Source organism: Struthio camelus, chromosome 5, assembly GCF_040807025.1.
Source record: "Struthio camelus isolate bStrCam1 chromosome 5, bStrCam1.hap1, whole genome shotgun sequence".
NCBI lineage: Eukaryota > Metazoa > Chordata > Aves > Struthioniformes > Struthionidae > Struthio > Struthio camelus.
The window spans coordinates 15,988,063-16,002,637 of NC_090946.1; the positions used below are offsets into that span (position 1 = coordinate 15,988,063).

General features: G+C 60.2%; 2 protein-coding genes and 1 long non-coding RNA gene across 17 annotated transcripts in view; 2 read left to right on the forward strand and 1 right to left on the reverse strand.

The window, feature by feature from the left end:
* The window catches only part of RASSF7 (Ras association domain family member 7), a 30,057-nt gene extending 22,969 nt beyond the window's left edge, over window positions 1-7,088 (forward strand). For 4 of the 15 annotated variants that reach the window (XM_068944672.1, XM_068944673.1, XM_068944680.1 and 1 more), the window contains 5 exons: window positions 1,672-1,888; window positions 2,412-3,319; window positions 4,178-4,346; window positions 4,715-4,822; window positions 5,172-7,088. In XM_068944672.1, the coding sequence (XP_068800773.1) occupies window positions 1,786-1,888; window positions 2,412-3,319; window positions 4,178-4,346; window positions 4,715-4,822; window positions 5,172-5,203 (1,320 nt within the window). In that variant the 5' untranslated portion in view covers window positions 1,672-1,785 and the 3' untranslated portion in view covers window positions 5,204-7,088. Of the gene's footprint in view, window positions 1-704; window positions 844-1,345; window positions 1,489-1,671; window positions 1,889-2,411; window positions 3,320-4,177; window positions 4,347-4,714; window positions 4,823-5,171 lie in introns of those variants that run through there. The other 11 variants (XM_068944681.1, XM_068944684.1, XM_068944683.1 and 8 more) reach the window with 8 other exon arrangements.
* A 3,864-nt stretch (window positions 7,089-10,952) lies between these two features.
* On the reverse strand, window positions 10,953-13,010 carry LOC138067422 (uncharacterized). Its single transcript, XR_011141289.1, has 2 exons — window positions 12,954-13,010; window positions 10,953-12,018 (listed from the first exon to the last, which is right to left on the reverse strand). It is a non-coding gene; the product is annotated as an uncharacterized lncRNA (long non-coding RNA).
* Window positions 13,011-13,582: 572 nt separating this feature from the next.
* The window catches only part of PHRF1 (PHD and ring finger domains 1), a 32,137-nt gene continuing 31,144 nt past the window's right edge, over window positions 13,583-14,575 (forward strand). The window contains exon 1 of the mRNA XM_068944705.1: window positions 13,583-14,407. The gene's annotated coding sequence lies outside the window, so the exon portion shown is untranslated. The remainder of the gene's footprint in view (window positions 14,408-14,575) is intronic.

Below are 14,575 nucleotides of genomic sequence, written 5' to 3' on the forward strand. Positions count from 1 at the left end.
TGGGCGACATGGCTGTGGGCAGGCTGTTTCCTCGGTGCTTTCTCTGCTCCTGGTGTGAGTGACCAAGGCCGGTCTCCAGGAGGAGCGTTTTCGTTCTGCTTGTCCTTCTCCAGAGTGGCTTGATTTACCCACCCCGAGGTGAGCGCGGAGCTGGGTCGGCTCGCGGTGTTGCCCTTCACCCAGGGCTGCCCGCGGCCAAGCAGCTCCTCGGAGTCATGGCTGATCTTCTCCAGCCTGGGTGGAGAAGATCCCAGCCCTGGGAAAGCCACGCTTGATGCTTGGGCCGAGTCCCTCAGGCAGCTTCGTCCTCCGCTGCTGCTCCTGCGGCCTGGGACTGACCTGGCCAGGACGGTCCAGGAGAGCTGCTGAGGAAGAGGGCTCCAAGGCAGGAGAAGACCTGTCGATGTGGGGTGGAGGGGGGGCCTCTCTGCACCACCGTAACCAGGAGGGTTTCAGGAAGCGGCAGCAATGCTGAGACGCAGCGTATTTCAGCCGGGGGTGGCGCATACGGTGCCTCCCCGCCGATCGATCGATCGATCGGTGCGGGGCCCCGCACCTGCGACGCTCGCTCGGGGCTGCATCGCGGCCAAGCGCAGCAGTGACTCGCTGCTTGCTTATTTATTTATTCCTTGGCTTATTTATTTATTCCTGTGAGCCGGCAGCGGGTAAAATTTCAGCGTCTTTGTGCCGAGAGAAAGCGGCGGGGGCAGGTCCCGTGCTTCACGGGGGCGCCGGGAAGAGACGTGGCGGCCGTGGAGCCCAGCGGCGGGATCCTCTTGCCCGGCACGCGCTTTCCTTGCTTAGCAGCGGGGCCGACCGGTTTTTCCTCTCCTTTTAATCAAGGTAATTTTAAGTCGGCTTCGAGTCCCAAATTTTAAAACCAGCCCTGATTTCTGTGAGGTCGAAGCTCTGCTCAGGTGCAGTCTGAGCGCTTTGGGAGCTTTTCTTTTTTTTTCCCCTTTTTTCTGAGATTGAGATGCTGCAAAAACATAAAGCTGTAAGTTCTGGGAGGTTTTTTTTTCTTTTTTTTCTTTTTTTCTTTTTGGCATCTGAAATTTCAGCTCCCAGCTAGGAGATCTGGAGAAGAAGCTCCATGAATCATCCATGCCGCCCATTTAAGAGTGATCACATGGGCCAGGAGCAGCAAATTACTCACTCTGTTGATCTGCTTTCGATAAAAATGATTTAAAAATCCATAGCAGGGGGGAAGAAAAGAGACGGCCACGGCGGTGCAAAACCACCTAACGCCGGGGCGAAGGTGCTGCCTGGAAAGGGCTGGGGGGGGAACGTGAGTAGGGGGCAGTGATTTTATTTTTATTTTATTCTGTATTTTTTTCTCTCTGAGGAGCGAGCAATCCCTGCTCCCCGCAGTTCGCCCGGCGCCCCGCGAGGAACCGCGGCCTGCAGGAGCGCCTGGGGCCACGGGGCGCGACGTCAAAATCCGAGGGCGGGAAGGGGGGCAAGAAGCGTTTTCCGGCTCGCTCGGAGGTTGGTCCGGGGCATCGCAGCGGCAGCAGAGAGCGCGGGGTGGACTTTGCTCCGCGGCTGGCAGGTTTCACCGGGCGTTGGCGGCCGGTGCGCGGGGCACCGCCAGCATCTGGCAAAGCCACTTGCTTTTTCTCATTTTTTTTTCTTTCTTTTTTTTTCTTTTTTTTTTCCGAATGGTTACAGCTCTGCAGAGGTTGTGTTTTTTCCAGAGGAGCGAGGTAGCACGTCCCTGTCCCCGCGCAATGCTGTCCCGGAGGAGAGCCTGACCTCCCCCCCACCCCCGCCAGCAGCCGCGGCATGGAGCTGAAGGTCTGGGTGGATGGCATCCAGCGGGTCGTCTGCGGCGTCTCCCAGCAAACCACCTGCCAAGAAGTGGTCGTCGCCTTGGCACGGGCCATAGGTGAGAGGGGGCAGCTGCCGCGGTCTCGCCGGCTCTCCAAGGAAGCCTTGTCTGCGCCAGCAGCCAATCCTGCCGTCTAGTGGCTCGGATGTAAAGTGCTTTCGCACTGCTGGCATGCGCGGCTGGAGCCAGGAAGTTCTTCCATGGCGGCAGATTTAAGGCTCAGCCGTCGAAATCAAAGCCCTCTAATCTCCCCCTTGCTCTTAGGCCCTTTCCAGAAGTGACAACGGTGCGGTCCCCCTTTCACCTCTGAGTCCCCTGGGCATGTGTTTGCCTCCAGCTGGGGGGGGAGTGCAGGCCCCGTTCGCCGTCCTAACCGCGAGCAGTTCCCCCGGGGTCACCAGGGAATTTACCTGCACCGGCGCCACTGTGGTCTGGGGCTCAGGGCCCGTGTTTCGGCAGGGAAGAGCAGAATTGCCCTGCCGCTTTGCCGTCTCCACCTCGGCCCGCGGTCATTAGAGCTGGGTCGCTGGGCCCTGGTGGCCCTGCTCCCCCGGGTGACGCACTTGTGTCCTCTCCCCAGGTCAGACGGGACGCTATGTCCTGGTCCAGAAGCTGCGGGAGAAGGAGAGGCAGCTCCTCCCGCTCGAGTGCCCTCTGGAGTCGCTGGCCAAGTGCGGGCAATATGCCAACGACGTGCAGTTCGTCCTCCGGCGGACGGGACCCAGCGTGGCCGAGCGACCCTCCTCGGACGGTGCTCCCCAGGCTCCCGAGAGGACGTTCATCCGGGCCAGCCTGCCCATCAAACCCCGGCCCATGAGCACCGAAGTGCCCCGCTCCCGGGAGCCGAAAAAAGCCATGACCTTCAACTTGGGCCCTATGGGCTCCGGCGAGCTGTTCGCCAAGAGCCGATGGAGGCAACACATGTGGGAGGGCATGGACTTGAAGGAGAGCGCCGGGGCCAGCCAGCCCTCCAAGGAGGAGCTGTTTAAGACTGTGCTGCGCCAACAGGAGCAGCTGCACTCCTTGGAAGTCCACGAGGACTCCTTGGAGACGGACCTGCGGCACTGGGAGCACGGCAGGGCCTCCAGCCAGGAGGACGAGATCTTCTTCTTGGAGCAGGTGGTGCGGCGCAACGAGACGGAGCTGGGTGAGGAGGAGTTTTGGCAGAGCGAGCTCCAGCTGGAGAAGGAGTGCGAGCGCGAGAGGCAGGAGCGGGTGAGGAGTTTGCGGGCCAGTCTGGAGGACTATACACAGAGGATCTACGAGCTGACCGCCCGCACGGAGGCCCTGCAGAAGGAGATCCAGTGGGAGATGGCCGAGAGGGCCAAGAGGGGTAAGGAGACCCCCGGGCCCAGCCCCATGGATCTGGAGGATATGGCTGCCAAAATGAAGAGGGATCTGGAGGCCAAGGTCAAGCAGGGCACCCAGCTGGAGAGCAACCTGGCCAGCGTGGAGAAGGCTTTGGAGGAAGCAGAGAGAAACCTGCAGGTATGGCCGGTTTGCAAGCTCCTGGCAGGGAGAACGGGACCTTTAGAGGGAGTTGGCTGGGGTCAGCCAGGAGAAATCTGGCCCTACTGGCACAGCGTTTCGGTACCTCCTTAGCAGCACCAAAACCCCAATCCCAGGGGGCTCAAGAAGATGCCTCCTTCCTGCTTGGAGGGCCTGTTAGTGGTGTTTCGGGGCCCACAGGTGATTCAAGGCCCGCAGCAGCATCTGCATAGGCCCCAGGCTCTCCCTGGAAAAGCTTTCCTTGCCAAGCTTTCCTTGGAGCCTTTCTCCAAGCCAAAGCTTTCCTTGCCGCCCGAGCATCTTGCTCTGGGCTGGGCCCTGCGAGTGCCTCTTTGATGCCTGGTGTCTCTGGGCGCAAGGCTGAGGTCATCCGGGATGCTCGCACCCTTTTGTGGACGAACGGTAAACCTCGGCGTCCCCAAAACGCCTTCCTTGCCCTCCGGCCCCTCCGGCTGGCACGCTGGGTTCGGCTCCAGCCGGGTGAGCCCGCGGTTGCAGGCGGCTGCCTGGAGGGGACACCCTGGAGGCATTGGCTGGCTTTTGAGGTTTTCTGGTGCCGTCACCTGGGTTTTGGGGGGTTATGTCTCCCAGCAGCAGACAGGAGGTCGGCAGTACGTGTTTTTTGGGGACGGGTTGGGCAGAGCTGCCTCGACGGCTCTGCGTTGTAGCCGCGCAGCACGGTCCCCAAAGGCACAGCGATGGCCCTAGACCGCCTAACCCGTCCGGCTGGGACTCACCCCTTGCCAGTGGTGCTGGGGTCCGGCGGAGGAGCAGGAGGAGGACGAGCCGTGCTGGGCCGCGCAGCTGACCCGCTTCCCCGCACCGTGTTTTTTGCAGGCCCAGAACCAGGAGCTGGAGGAGCTGAACAAGGAGCTGCGGCAGTGTAACCTGCAGCAGTTCATCCAGCAGACGGGAGCCACGGTGACGGTGCCGCCGGCCAGGCCGGAGGAGGACGCCCCGCCGGAACGCGGCGACCGCGAGCTGCCGGCCCACCAGCGACCTGGAGGTCAGCGCGCGGCGGGGACCCTGGGCGGCCGAGGAGCCTGGGTCTGCGTTCGCCGAGGGCTGCAGGAGCGCCCCGGCGGCCCCGACTTTCTTACGCTTAAACCTGCCTCCAGATTGTGATTTTTATTTTTTTATTTGTTTGTTTATTTATTTGGAGCACTTAACCTGCTGTGGCCCTAGGGATGGGGCTGTTGCACCCCCAAGCGCAAGTCGGGCTTGGGGACGGTGCGTCTTCGCCCTCTGCTGGCATGCTGGCACAGCCCTTTTCCAGTCTGGGGCAGGCTTGGAGAAGGGAAAACGTGGTGTTGGCGGCTCTGTTGCGGCCGGACCTGCCGTCCCTGAGCCGGGAAATGTTTCCTTGTCCTCCAGGCTTTCCGCTCACCGGCTCTGACTCACCTCCCCGAGCCGGCACCCAGCAGCTCCTCAGCAATCCCAGGCACCTGCAGGAGCCCCTGGTGCCCAGCCTGAGCCCCGAGGGTGCGTCCGTCCGTCTGTCCGTCCAGCGGGGGATGGCCGGGGTGGGCCGCGGGATGTGGCGAGGTGTCTAGTCCGAGCTGGAGGCTTCGGTTCCGCTCACAGAGGGACGGGAAGGAGCTCGGACCCTCCCGGGGCGCCTAACGCCAACCTCTGGCCACCGCCGCGTTGGCGTGAGCGAAAAGCATGAGGCTTGGCATCACCTCCTTGCCGGGCTTCCTCTCTGGGGGGGGTTCGGGCGGACCGCGGATGCACGGTGCTTGCATGTGTGGCGTTTGCCCTCCTGTTTTCCTGTTGCCCAACGCTCACCCACCACGCTGGGGTCACATGAGTTTGTTTTTGTGTCTTGCAGTCGTGTCATCCAGGCAGAGCATCTGGAGGTAGAAGGGCCCGGCCAGCGGAGGATTAATCGCCTCGCAAGCCTAACTGTATAAATAAAACTGTATTCCGTATATAGATATATATATTTTTTACTGCTTTGTATCATGAATGGATGTGGACGGCCGGAAAAAGTATTTTTACGGACTGTGAAAGACAGCAAGAACCAACCGAACAGAGCAACCCTCTTCCCCCGTGGATGAAAACAGACCCGTTCTATTTTTTTAAAGCGGTTTCTATATTTAACAGAAAACGGCAGTGCTCATGTGCCACCGAGCCTCCTCCAAAGGCCCGTCCCGTGCTTCAGAAAGCCCTTGCTCCTTTGAGAGCCGCCGGGACGGGACGGCCAGCGCGACGTCTCCGCTGCCCGGGCGCAACGGCGAAGGCGCTGCGGGGTCCTGCGCTGCCCTGCAAAATGTCGCTGGGATTTCCCGTGGGGAGCGGAAGGGCCAGGCTGCTTTCGGCGCGCCGGTGACGTACCCGTCGCCCTGGCCGGCTCCCTCGCCGCCGCTGACCTGGCCCTGCAGCGCCGTGGCCGCCGGCGCCCTTCTCGCGCCATAGTGCCGTGCCCATCTCCTCGTTTGCAAAGATTTCCGCTCCGGCTTTCCTAAGGGAAGTTTGGAAAAGAGCCGTTCTCCGCAGCTTGGTCCTGGCCTCACCGGGGCGCTTCCCGCCGCAGCTTCCTGTGGCCGGTGCCGCGACGCTGCTGTGCTGGGGCGGGCCCGGAGGTCCCTTCACCCGTCGAGGCCGTGGGAGGCTGCGCTGGCGATGCGTCCGTTCCAGCCGTGCCCGAGAGGCCGACGAAGCCCTTGGCAGCAGTTTTCTCTGCCTGAGCTGATCCATCTGGCTGGCCGAAGACTTTTTCAGGAGCAGAAAATACGGTGCTGGCGAACTGTACGGTGACACCTAGGGCACGATGGGTTGGTTGGTTTTAAAAACAGCCTCTTTACTGGCTGTGGCGGCAGAGGGGCCCAAGAGCAGCTTTTCAGACAACTTTCTGGCCCCTTTTTCTTACGAAAGCCGTAGCAGGAAGCGGGAAAGGGCCGAGGACCGGTGCGGCCAGGGGCAGCCAGAAGCCTTTTCCCCAGCTTGAGGAAGGAGCAGCGCCTTTGGAGAGGTGCTTTTCTTAACTCTGCTTAGTTTTTAAGGGTTTTCTTTTTTGTTTTTTTTTGGTTTTTTTGGGGGGGGTTTTTTGGAATCAAAACTGCAGAACGAACTCTTTTTCCGGCTGCCCGCTGCTGGAGGGAGAGCAGGCTAGAAACGCTCCGGGGAATGTTTCACTCTGGACTTGTTTCCCTTTGTGGCTGGTACGGTTATGCTTGTTATCATTCGTCTGTCCCAGCAGGTCGTACCGTATTTTAATCGCCAAGCCAAATGGGCTGAGAGCAGGCCTGAGTAGGGGTCCAGGCAGTCCCTGAGTCCCGACGTCTTCGTTTCCCCAAGGGTCCTGTACGTCGTATGCAAAAAAAAAAAAAAGCTGCGTCTGGGATGCTGCGTTGGCTGTAAGAGACGCTTTCTGTGGATGAATGTATCCTGCGTGCCGCGGTGTGGTCTGGTTTTGGTTTTGAATAAATCTTTGGGAAAGGATTAGCGCAAGGTGCGCGCGTGCTGGAGGTTCGGGTGCGAATCGCCTGGCCAAAGACACGCGTCCGCCTTGGACGGGGACGAGGGCGCGTCGTCCTGGGGCCGGGCTGTGCCCTGCGCCGAGGAGGTTGCGCGGGTGCTTCCTCCCTGCCGCAGAGGCCGTCGAGGTAGGAATCCCCAGACTCTGGTGGAGCTGGTGCGTCGGGGCGGTTTGCGCCCCCCGAGGCGGCCTTTAATCGTTCTTAAGCCGTCTTTGGGCATTTGCCTGAGCAGCGAATTAAAATCTTTTAAGTATTTTGTGACCAAACGGCTCTTACATGCGCGATGCTTTGCTGTTTTTTTTTTTTTTTCCTTTGATCACAAAGCGCTTTACCAAGGGCGGGCGAAGCTCGTCCTCGCCGTGAAGGCAGCCGTCTCTGGGATGAAACCTGGCGGCTCTTTAATAAGGCAGAGCCGCGGCCCGGAGCGTTTTAGGACCAGCTGGGGCGAAGCCGGCGCTTGGCCGCAAAGCTGCGCGGCTGCGGGGGAATCGCTCGTTGGTCCCCTGCACCTGGTGCGAGGGCGCGCGTGCCCGCGCCGCCGGACAGCCCCGAGAGGCGTATCCTGGGGAAAACACCGTCAGAACAGGTACGGAGAAGTCCCTGCCCCGCAGCCAGCGCAGCTATCGCTTGCGTCCGCTGGGCTCTCCCGCTTTCCCGAGGCGACTGCGAGCCGACGCGGGAATCGGAGGGTGGCGGAGGTTGCGAAGAGCATTTCGGGGCCGTTAAGGGAAAGAAAACAGCGAGCGGCTGTGCAGCCTCGGCCGTTGCCAAAATCCCTTATTCCTCCCCCCCCCCGCCGAAAACGTCACCGAGCCGCTCAGATTTTGGGGGAAGGCCTCAGCGTATTTGGAAGCATTTACTTAGGTGGATGAAAAGGGGGATAGGGCGGCGTTTCTAAATTTTGCCTTGTGCAAAATAAACAGGAATAAAAAGGTTCAGCGTTTGGGTTTTTCGTGCCCTGGGGTCGGAGCGACTCGTTGCACCTCCGAAACCTCCTTTGCTAAGTCGGGGGGGGGGGGAAGCGGCTGCCCACGGGACCTGTCCCCTTTTCCCAGGAAACGGCCTGTCCGCGAGGCAGGGGGGGAAGGTGCTCCCTGCTGAGCTGCAAGGGGCTTTCTGGGTGCGGTAAAAGCAGAAAAAGGAAGCTTTCTAGTAAGAAAAAATAGATTTCTTCTTCTGGCTGCATGCGTGTGAGCCGGAGCTGGTCTGCCGCCGTGCTGGGAGGTGATCTGCTGGGGTTTCTCGCCCCGTCGTGGTGCGCTGGGTCCGGGGGTCCCGGCGGCCGGGGGAAACGGCTCGCTCGGCGCAGCCAGCCTCCGTCTGCAGCTCTGATGTAGGGGGGCTGCGGCCTCCGTGCCCGCACCTGGGGGTTGTCCGAGGCACTTTGCAAGCGCCCGCCTCCTTTGGGGATAAAGGAGGCACCGCTCCCGCAAGCGCGAGGGTTCCTATTGTGCCGCTCGGACAATAAGGCTGCGTGGGGGCAACGAGGGATAATCCAGAGGGCAAAAGAGCGTTTCCAGCGCTGCCGGCTCTCCGTGTCAGGCGCCTCTCCTGCTAGTGGCGTGTGGTCATTTCTTTGGTTTTTTGGGTTTTGGTTTTTTTGTGGGTTTTGCTATAAAACATTGTCCAGCGGCTGCAAAGGCAGTTGAGTTTAATAAGGTAATAAATGACTTCGTTGATTAACGCATCGTGCGCGCGGAGGGGCACGGCCGGCTCGAGGGGAAACCCTCCCCTGCCGCTCGCCCTCCCCGTCGGAGGGTGCCTGCTCGCCCCAGCGCCGATTTGGAGGCGAAGGGGCGGCCGCGACAGCGGCCCCCGGGTCTCGGTGGCAGGGCGGGCGCGGGGAAAGCCGAGGCAGCGCGGCTGAGCTGCGATGACCTATATTAATGCCGGCGTGAGCGTGCCAGGCTTCGGGGGCGCCGCAGAGGGGTTCGGGACCCGCCGCCCGCTCGCCAGCCAGCCGCAGCTCTCTGCCTTTCCGCTTTTAGCTGCTCGAAAGGCTCTGTCAATAATACATTTCTGCCATTGAATATTTTATTGATGATTTGACTTTTGCTGCTTGCAATTCCCATTTCAAGGCTGCGTGATTGTTCCTAATTAAAATTTTATGCCCTGGGAGAAGCCTTCTTGCTGCAGTGGAGATGATGCTGTCCTTTTCTAGGCCACTACAGAGCAGTAGGAAGGAATTACTCATTGTTACGAGATTAAAACAAAGCCAACAAAAATTTTTCTTACGACAAAACCCCAGCGTACGAGGCGTACTAGCCGTGGAACAACCGAGCGGTGAGCGAGGCACCGATCCAAGCGTATAGGGTGGCCTGGGTCCCCCGGCTCGTTGCAGCGCAGGGATGCGCCCGGGGCGGCGGGAAACGCGCTGGCGGCTGCGCGCGAACTCGGCTCCGGGCTTTTCCCCCCCCGCCGGCGATGGCGGCGAGCGCTGCCCCAGGTTGGTGCGTCTGCTGGCAGCGGGGGTTTATTGAGGCACAAGATTTCCCTGCTCAAGGCCCTCGCTAGCGTGCTGCGGTACGTGGCAGCCCGGACGGGCAGCTCCGTTTGAGCAGCTGTCAGCTTCCCACATCGCTGGCCTCCCCAGTGGTGTTTTTTTTTCTTTACTAATAATAATACATGAACAAAAAGCACTTCCAGCTTCTCGGCCGTCTACCCTGTACTGCGTCCGCTTGTTATGCCAGGCGCCCTCCCCCTGCACTCTCTGCTGCTGCTGCTGCTTAGGGTACCAACACTGCACTGGGCCGGTATGGTTTCTCAAGGGTAACACAGCCGCAGATGCCTGAAACGCTTCCTATTAGTAGTCATATTTGTGTCTGTTGTTTGTTATTTGGGTGATGTTTTGTTTTGTTTTTTAATTTAATCTGGAATGCTAGAAGCGTTTATGCTTGCTCCCAGCCCCTGGCTTTGGCAAGCAGCTTTAAAGCACACGCTTCAGCACCAGTTACATAAGAAAAGGTGTGAACAGCTAGAGGAGACAATGCCCGTTGGTCTCCGAGTGATGTACAGACGCTCTGCTTTATCGCTCCTGGGTGCGCAAATCCTAGAGGGGCAGCTCACTGCAGCTGGGGAAGAGACGACGTTCGACTCGGCACGTGTGCGCATCTGCATGTCCGTGCAAGGAAGCATTGTCTACCCTGAGAATGGTGATTTTTCCTTTCTACGTCTCTCCCTCCCATCACGGTGAAGACCAAAAACATTCTACCTTGCCCTGGAAAAAAAAATCATAAAGCACTAGAGGAGGTCGGGAAATTTTGTTTATGGATGAGCAAGTTTCTTTCCCAATGGAACCTCCTGCCAGCAAATTTTTTTTTTTAAAGATGTATTATATAAGTCCCTGCTTGCATTTAACTGACTTCCTCTGACTCTTGAACAATTTATGTACTCCTATTCCCAAGAGACTAGCTTTCTCCTTCAGCAAGGCGCACAGCTTAGGATTTGCAATTGGCAGCCGTTATAAACGGAACGAGGTATGCGTTTCCTAGTGCAACACGTAAAGTGTTAAGCCTGCTCGCTTCCTCTGCGAAGCCCTGAAATAAAAGAACAAAATCTTCTTGAGAGCACAGAGACTCCTTTCAGCCTAACTGGCCTGACTTGCAGCATCTTCCCCTCCTACAAGGCACCCCTCTGCCTCGCCTCAAAAACTTACAGCACCAATTCTCAGCAAGAGCTTTTAGCACCCGCGTACTCGTCACAAAGTAGGTATCAGCTTACAGAATCTGTTAATAAGCTACTGAAAAAGCTGAACACTTAAACGAAGGGGCATCTTTGCACTGGTGTATTTTCTCATCTCTTGGGAGCAGAGCGGCTACAGTTCAGCATTTAGCAAGGGCTTTTCTGCTAGCCCTAGGGCAGGGGAGCAACTGCTGTGCACAGCAGCACTGCTGTGTCAGCTGGAGAGAGGACCAGGTCACGCAGTTACTGTCCACCCTCCTTTTCAAGCCACCCTTGACCGGCTCTAGAGACAAAAGAAGAGATGGCATATACACTGTGCGCCGTACACATCAACAACATCACTGAGAAGGTACAGCCTTCCTCTTCAGCTGGTTGGGGTAACTTGAGCACACCTTATGGACCTGCCCAGCTCTTTGCTGAACTCCGAATTAGAGTAATGAACACCCAAACACTGGTTTTGCAGTATTTATTGAAGATTTCAGGTGACAGCACAGCAGGTTAGTCTTGAATCATGTCAAAAGAATGTTAAAACAGGAATTCAGCTGCACGCTTCCCCTGCTAACGGGAGAGATACAAGAAAGAAATAACAAACAAACTTCATTTCAATGCCTTGCCTTACTGGAACTGTACAGGATGGTTTCATAGGCAGTGGGAAGTTGGAAGTTTTTATACCACAGTGCTACCTGATAGGGACGAGGACAAATACCAGAGCAACCAGCGCACCCACCTACCGCGATGCTTCTGCCAGCAGTTAATCATCAGGCAGCGCAGTACCAGAGGCAGTGCTATTTTTCTGAAGAAAAACGGAGCGCCTTCGTTTTCAGGTACGGGTTTGTTACGTGCAGAGGCACATATGGAACAAGGTGGTATGGTACTGCAGGACCGGTGTTTCAACCTGCAGATACAGTATTAACATACAGACACGCTACTGTGCGGGTATTAGTATTTTGCACCAGGTTTCCCCCTCTCCCTGCTTTCTGTACCGCTACACCACAGCTTCTGTCTGTGTAGAGATTAGCAGTGAAAATAGGCTGGAGGTGTAGCCAGGGAAGAGGAAAGCCTTTTCAGATGGGGAACGCTCGGAACTTGTTTTCCATCCTTCAGGCAGTGAGCAAGTTTTCCTCCCTTTCCAGTGCGATAGAGCATCCTGGACTCACCTCATCTGCTCAGGACACAGAAGGACTTGAATTTTCCTTTCTGGAGAGCAGATGCTCCTCTGGGACCCAACAGGAAAACACTGAACAAGCACAGGCAGCGCAGAGGGGGACAGGGAAAACACCTCTGAGAGGGTTTATCTGTAGAGGGTGTTGCTCAGCCTCTCTGAGTAACTACTTACTGAGCGGAGTAGTTCCGATTCATTCATGAGATTAAGCCTGTACAACAGTCCAGGGTAACACCTGAGCCGTTTCAGGAAACCTTCGAGGGCCGTTGCGAATCCTAGCTGGTCGTTGTTACCTTAAGCAGGAGGTAAAGCTGCGCCCCGCTCTGAAAAGATGCTTTTCAGCCACCCAGCTCCTTTACCGGCACAAAACGAAAAGCGAGAACTTGGTACGGGAAAGCAGTTTGCTTCCTCGGCTTCGGGCGAGGGCTGCCCTGCCCGGCTGGAGCAGCCCCCTGCCCGGCAGGCCACGAAGTCGCAGTCGGCTGCGTGACAGCAGGGCGCCAGCCCCACGGGGCTGGCGGAGCCCCGACCGCACGAGCAGAAGAGCAGCCAGCAAAGGTGAGCGGTAAGGAGGGAGACAAAGCAAGGAGAGAAAGGGAAAGCGAAGCTGGGTTCTGCTTTTCACCCTAACAGATTTATGGAGTCGCTCTTTAAAGGTGACTCATCCAGGGCAATACCAGGCACGGCTTCTCCTATTAACACACCCTTGGCACTAGCAGCTCGGTTAGTCACTGGCCGGGTAGCAGGACGTCACCGGCTGGGGTAAAGCGTCTCCTCAGTTCGGTAGAGCGACCATCAGCGTTTACGGACTTTGGAGAAGAGCAGGGGGCGGTGGGGTGGGGGGGTAAACGGTGTTTCCTTGGCGCAGCCCTTACCGCCTTCACCAGCGGGCGACGCGGGGCGGGGGGAGGCTCGGCGCCCCGACGGCCGGGCCCGGCGGAGGCGCGCTGAGGCGGCGGCGGCCGTTGGCGACCGTTGGCGGCCGTTGAGGCGCGGGCCGCACAGCGGTGTCCGAGGAGCAGGTTAGCCGCTGTCACACGCACAGTGGGGTCGCCGAGAGCACAATGTGCGTTAGTCAGTGGCTCACCTGCTCCTGGAGGGGGACGGCGGCGGCGGCGGTGGTGGCGGCCGGTCTCGCGGGGGAGGGCGGCGCTCGGTACCGGCGGAGCGCCCCGATGGGTCCCGGTCTCCCTCCCTCCCTCATCACCCCACGGAGCTTGGCAGCGCCCCGCCGCGCTGAGGGCTGCCCCGTCCCGTCCATAGACCACGTCCACGTCCCGCCGCTCACCTGCGCTGCCCGCCGCCGCCGCGCAGCTCCGCGCCGCCGCCAACTTCTCGCTCTGCCGCGGGCCCGGCCCACGCCGCGCGCCGCGGCCCACGCCCCGCCCACCCGCGCGCCGCCCGCCAATGGTCGCGCCGCCCGCCCGCCCGCCGGCCCCGCCCCCAAGCCCCGCCGCCCAATAGCCGCGCGGGCCCCGCCCCGCCCCGCCCCTCTCCAGTCGCCCCGCCGCGGCGGCGGCGGCGGCAGTGGAGGCACCGCCCGCCTCTTCCCCCCCCCCCTCCCCCGCCCCCCGTCGCCGCCCGCGGCCGCGGCGGGCGCGGCGCGTTCGCTTCTGCACGTCCGAGCTGCGGGGAGGAACCATTCGTACCTGCGCGGCCGCCGCCCTCGCCCCGCTCAGCCCGCCCCGCCGCCGCCACCCCCCCCCCCAACCCCGCTTCCCCTCCCGCCTCCCTCCCTTCCTCCCCCACCGCCCCACGCCCGGCCGGCCGTTAGCCGCGCCCCTCTCCCCCCCCCCCCGCGGGACCCCCGCCCCCCTCCCCCCCGCGCGGGCGGTGGTACGGTCCGCCGGGGCCGTGCCATCAGGGCAGTGTCGGGGCGCACGTAGGCGGCGCGCGGGGGGGGGGGAGGGGTCGTTGGCGACGCGCGCGGCCCCTCACGGCGAGGGGGGAGGGGCGGCCGTTGGTCACCCGCCGGCTGTTTATTTTCAACGCGATTTTATTTCGTTTCATTTAATTAAATTTGGCTCAGGCAGCAGCCCCCCTACCCCTCCCCCCCGCCGCCCCAACACCGTCGCAGCCGTGTGCCAGGCACCGGCCTCATGGAGGGGAGGGAAGGGGTCCGTCTCCAGAGCGGAGGCGCCTTTCCCCAGATTATACCCCCCCCCTTTCTCCCTCAAAAAAGGGGCAAATCCTGCCCAAACCCTGCTCTGCGGGAGCCCGGGCGCGGGACGCCGCGCCCCGTCCCCCCTCGAGAGACCAGCCGAAACCCTGGGCGGAGAGGGGCCAGCCCTGCTGCCACAGCCGGGGTCCCGGCTGCCGGGAGGGAAGCCGTCCCCGCCGCTGCTCCCGCCGCCGCCGATCCCGCTGGCGAAGCCCTTTTCTCGGCCCTTTCCTGGTTCCTCGGCCCGGCGAGGGGCCAGCGGCACCACGAGGGAGCTGGCGTCGCCGCGGCCTCGCCCTCGCGCCCGCTCTTCCCGCTCCGCTCAGCGTTTTGAGGGAAAAAAGTGGTGGTTTTTTCTTCTTTTTTTTTAGCGAGTGAGGCCCTGCTGCCTTTCCCCCCCGCCGACGGCTCGGCCTCGGGGACGAGCAGAAAACAGCGGCTGATGAAACGGCGGACGAGCTTCCCGCGCGGCGGATCACCCAGGCGAAGGGCAACGCTTTGGGCTGAGACCAGCTCCCCGCGCTCCCAAGAGAAGGGAGAATAAAAAAAAAAAAAAACAAACCTGAGTTGCCCTTAAAGAGGTATTTAAAAGGGAGCCTCAAGCCCCCCCCTTCCCCCGGGGCAGGCGTTTTTCCTGCCTTTGGCTCAGCTCAGCTCTGCCCTGCCCTGGGCGCCGCTGGTTTTTGGGGGACGATGGCAGTCTGCCGTCTGTCACCTGCCCAGGCTGTATCGGGGATGTATCCCCATAA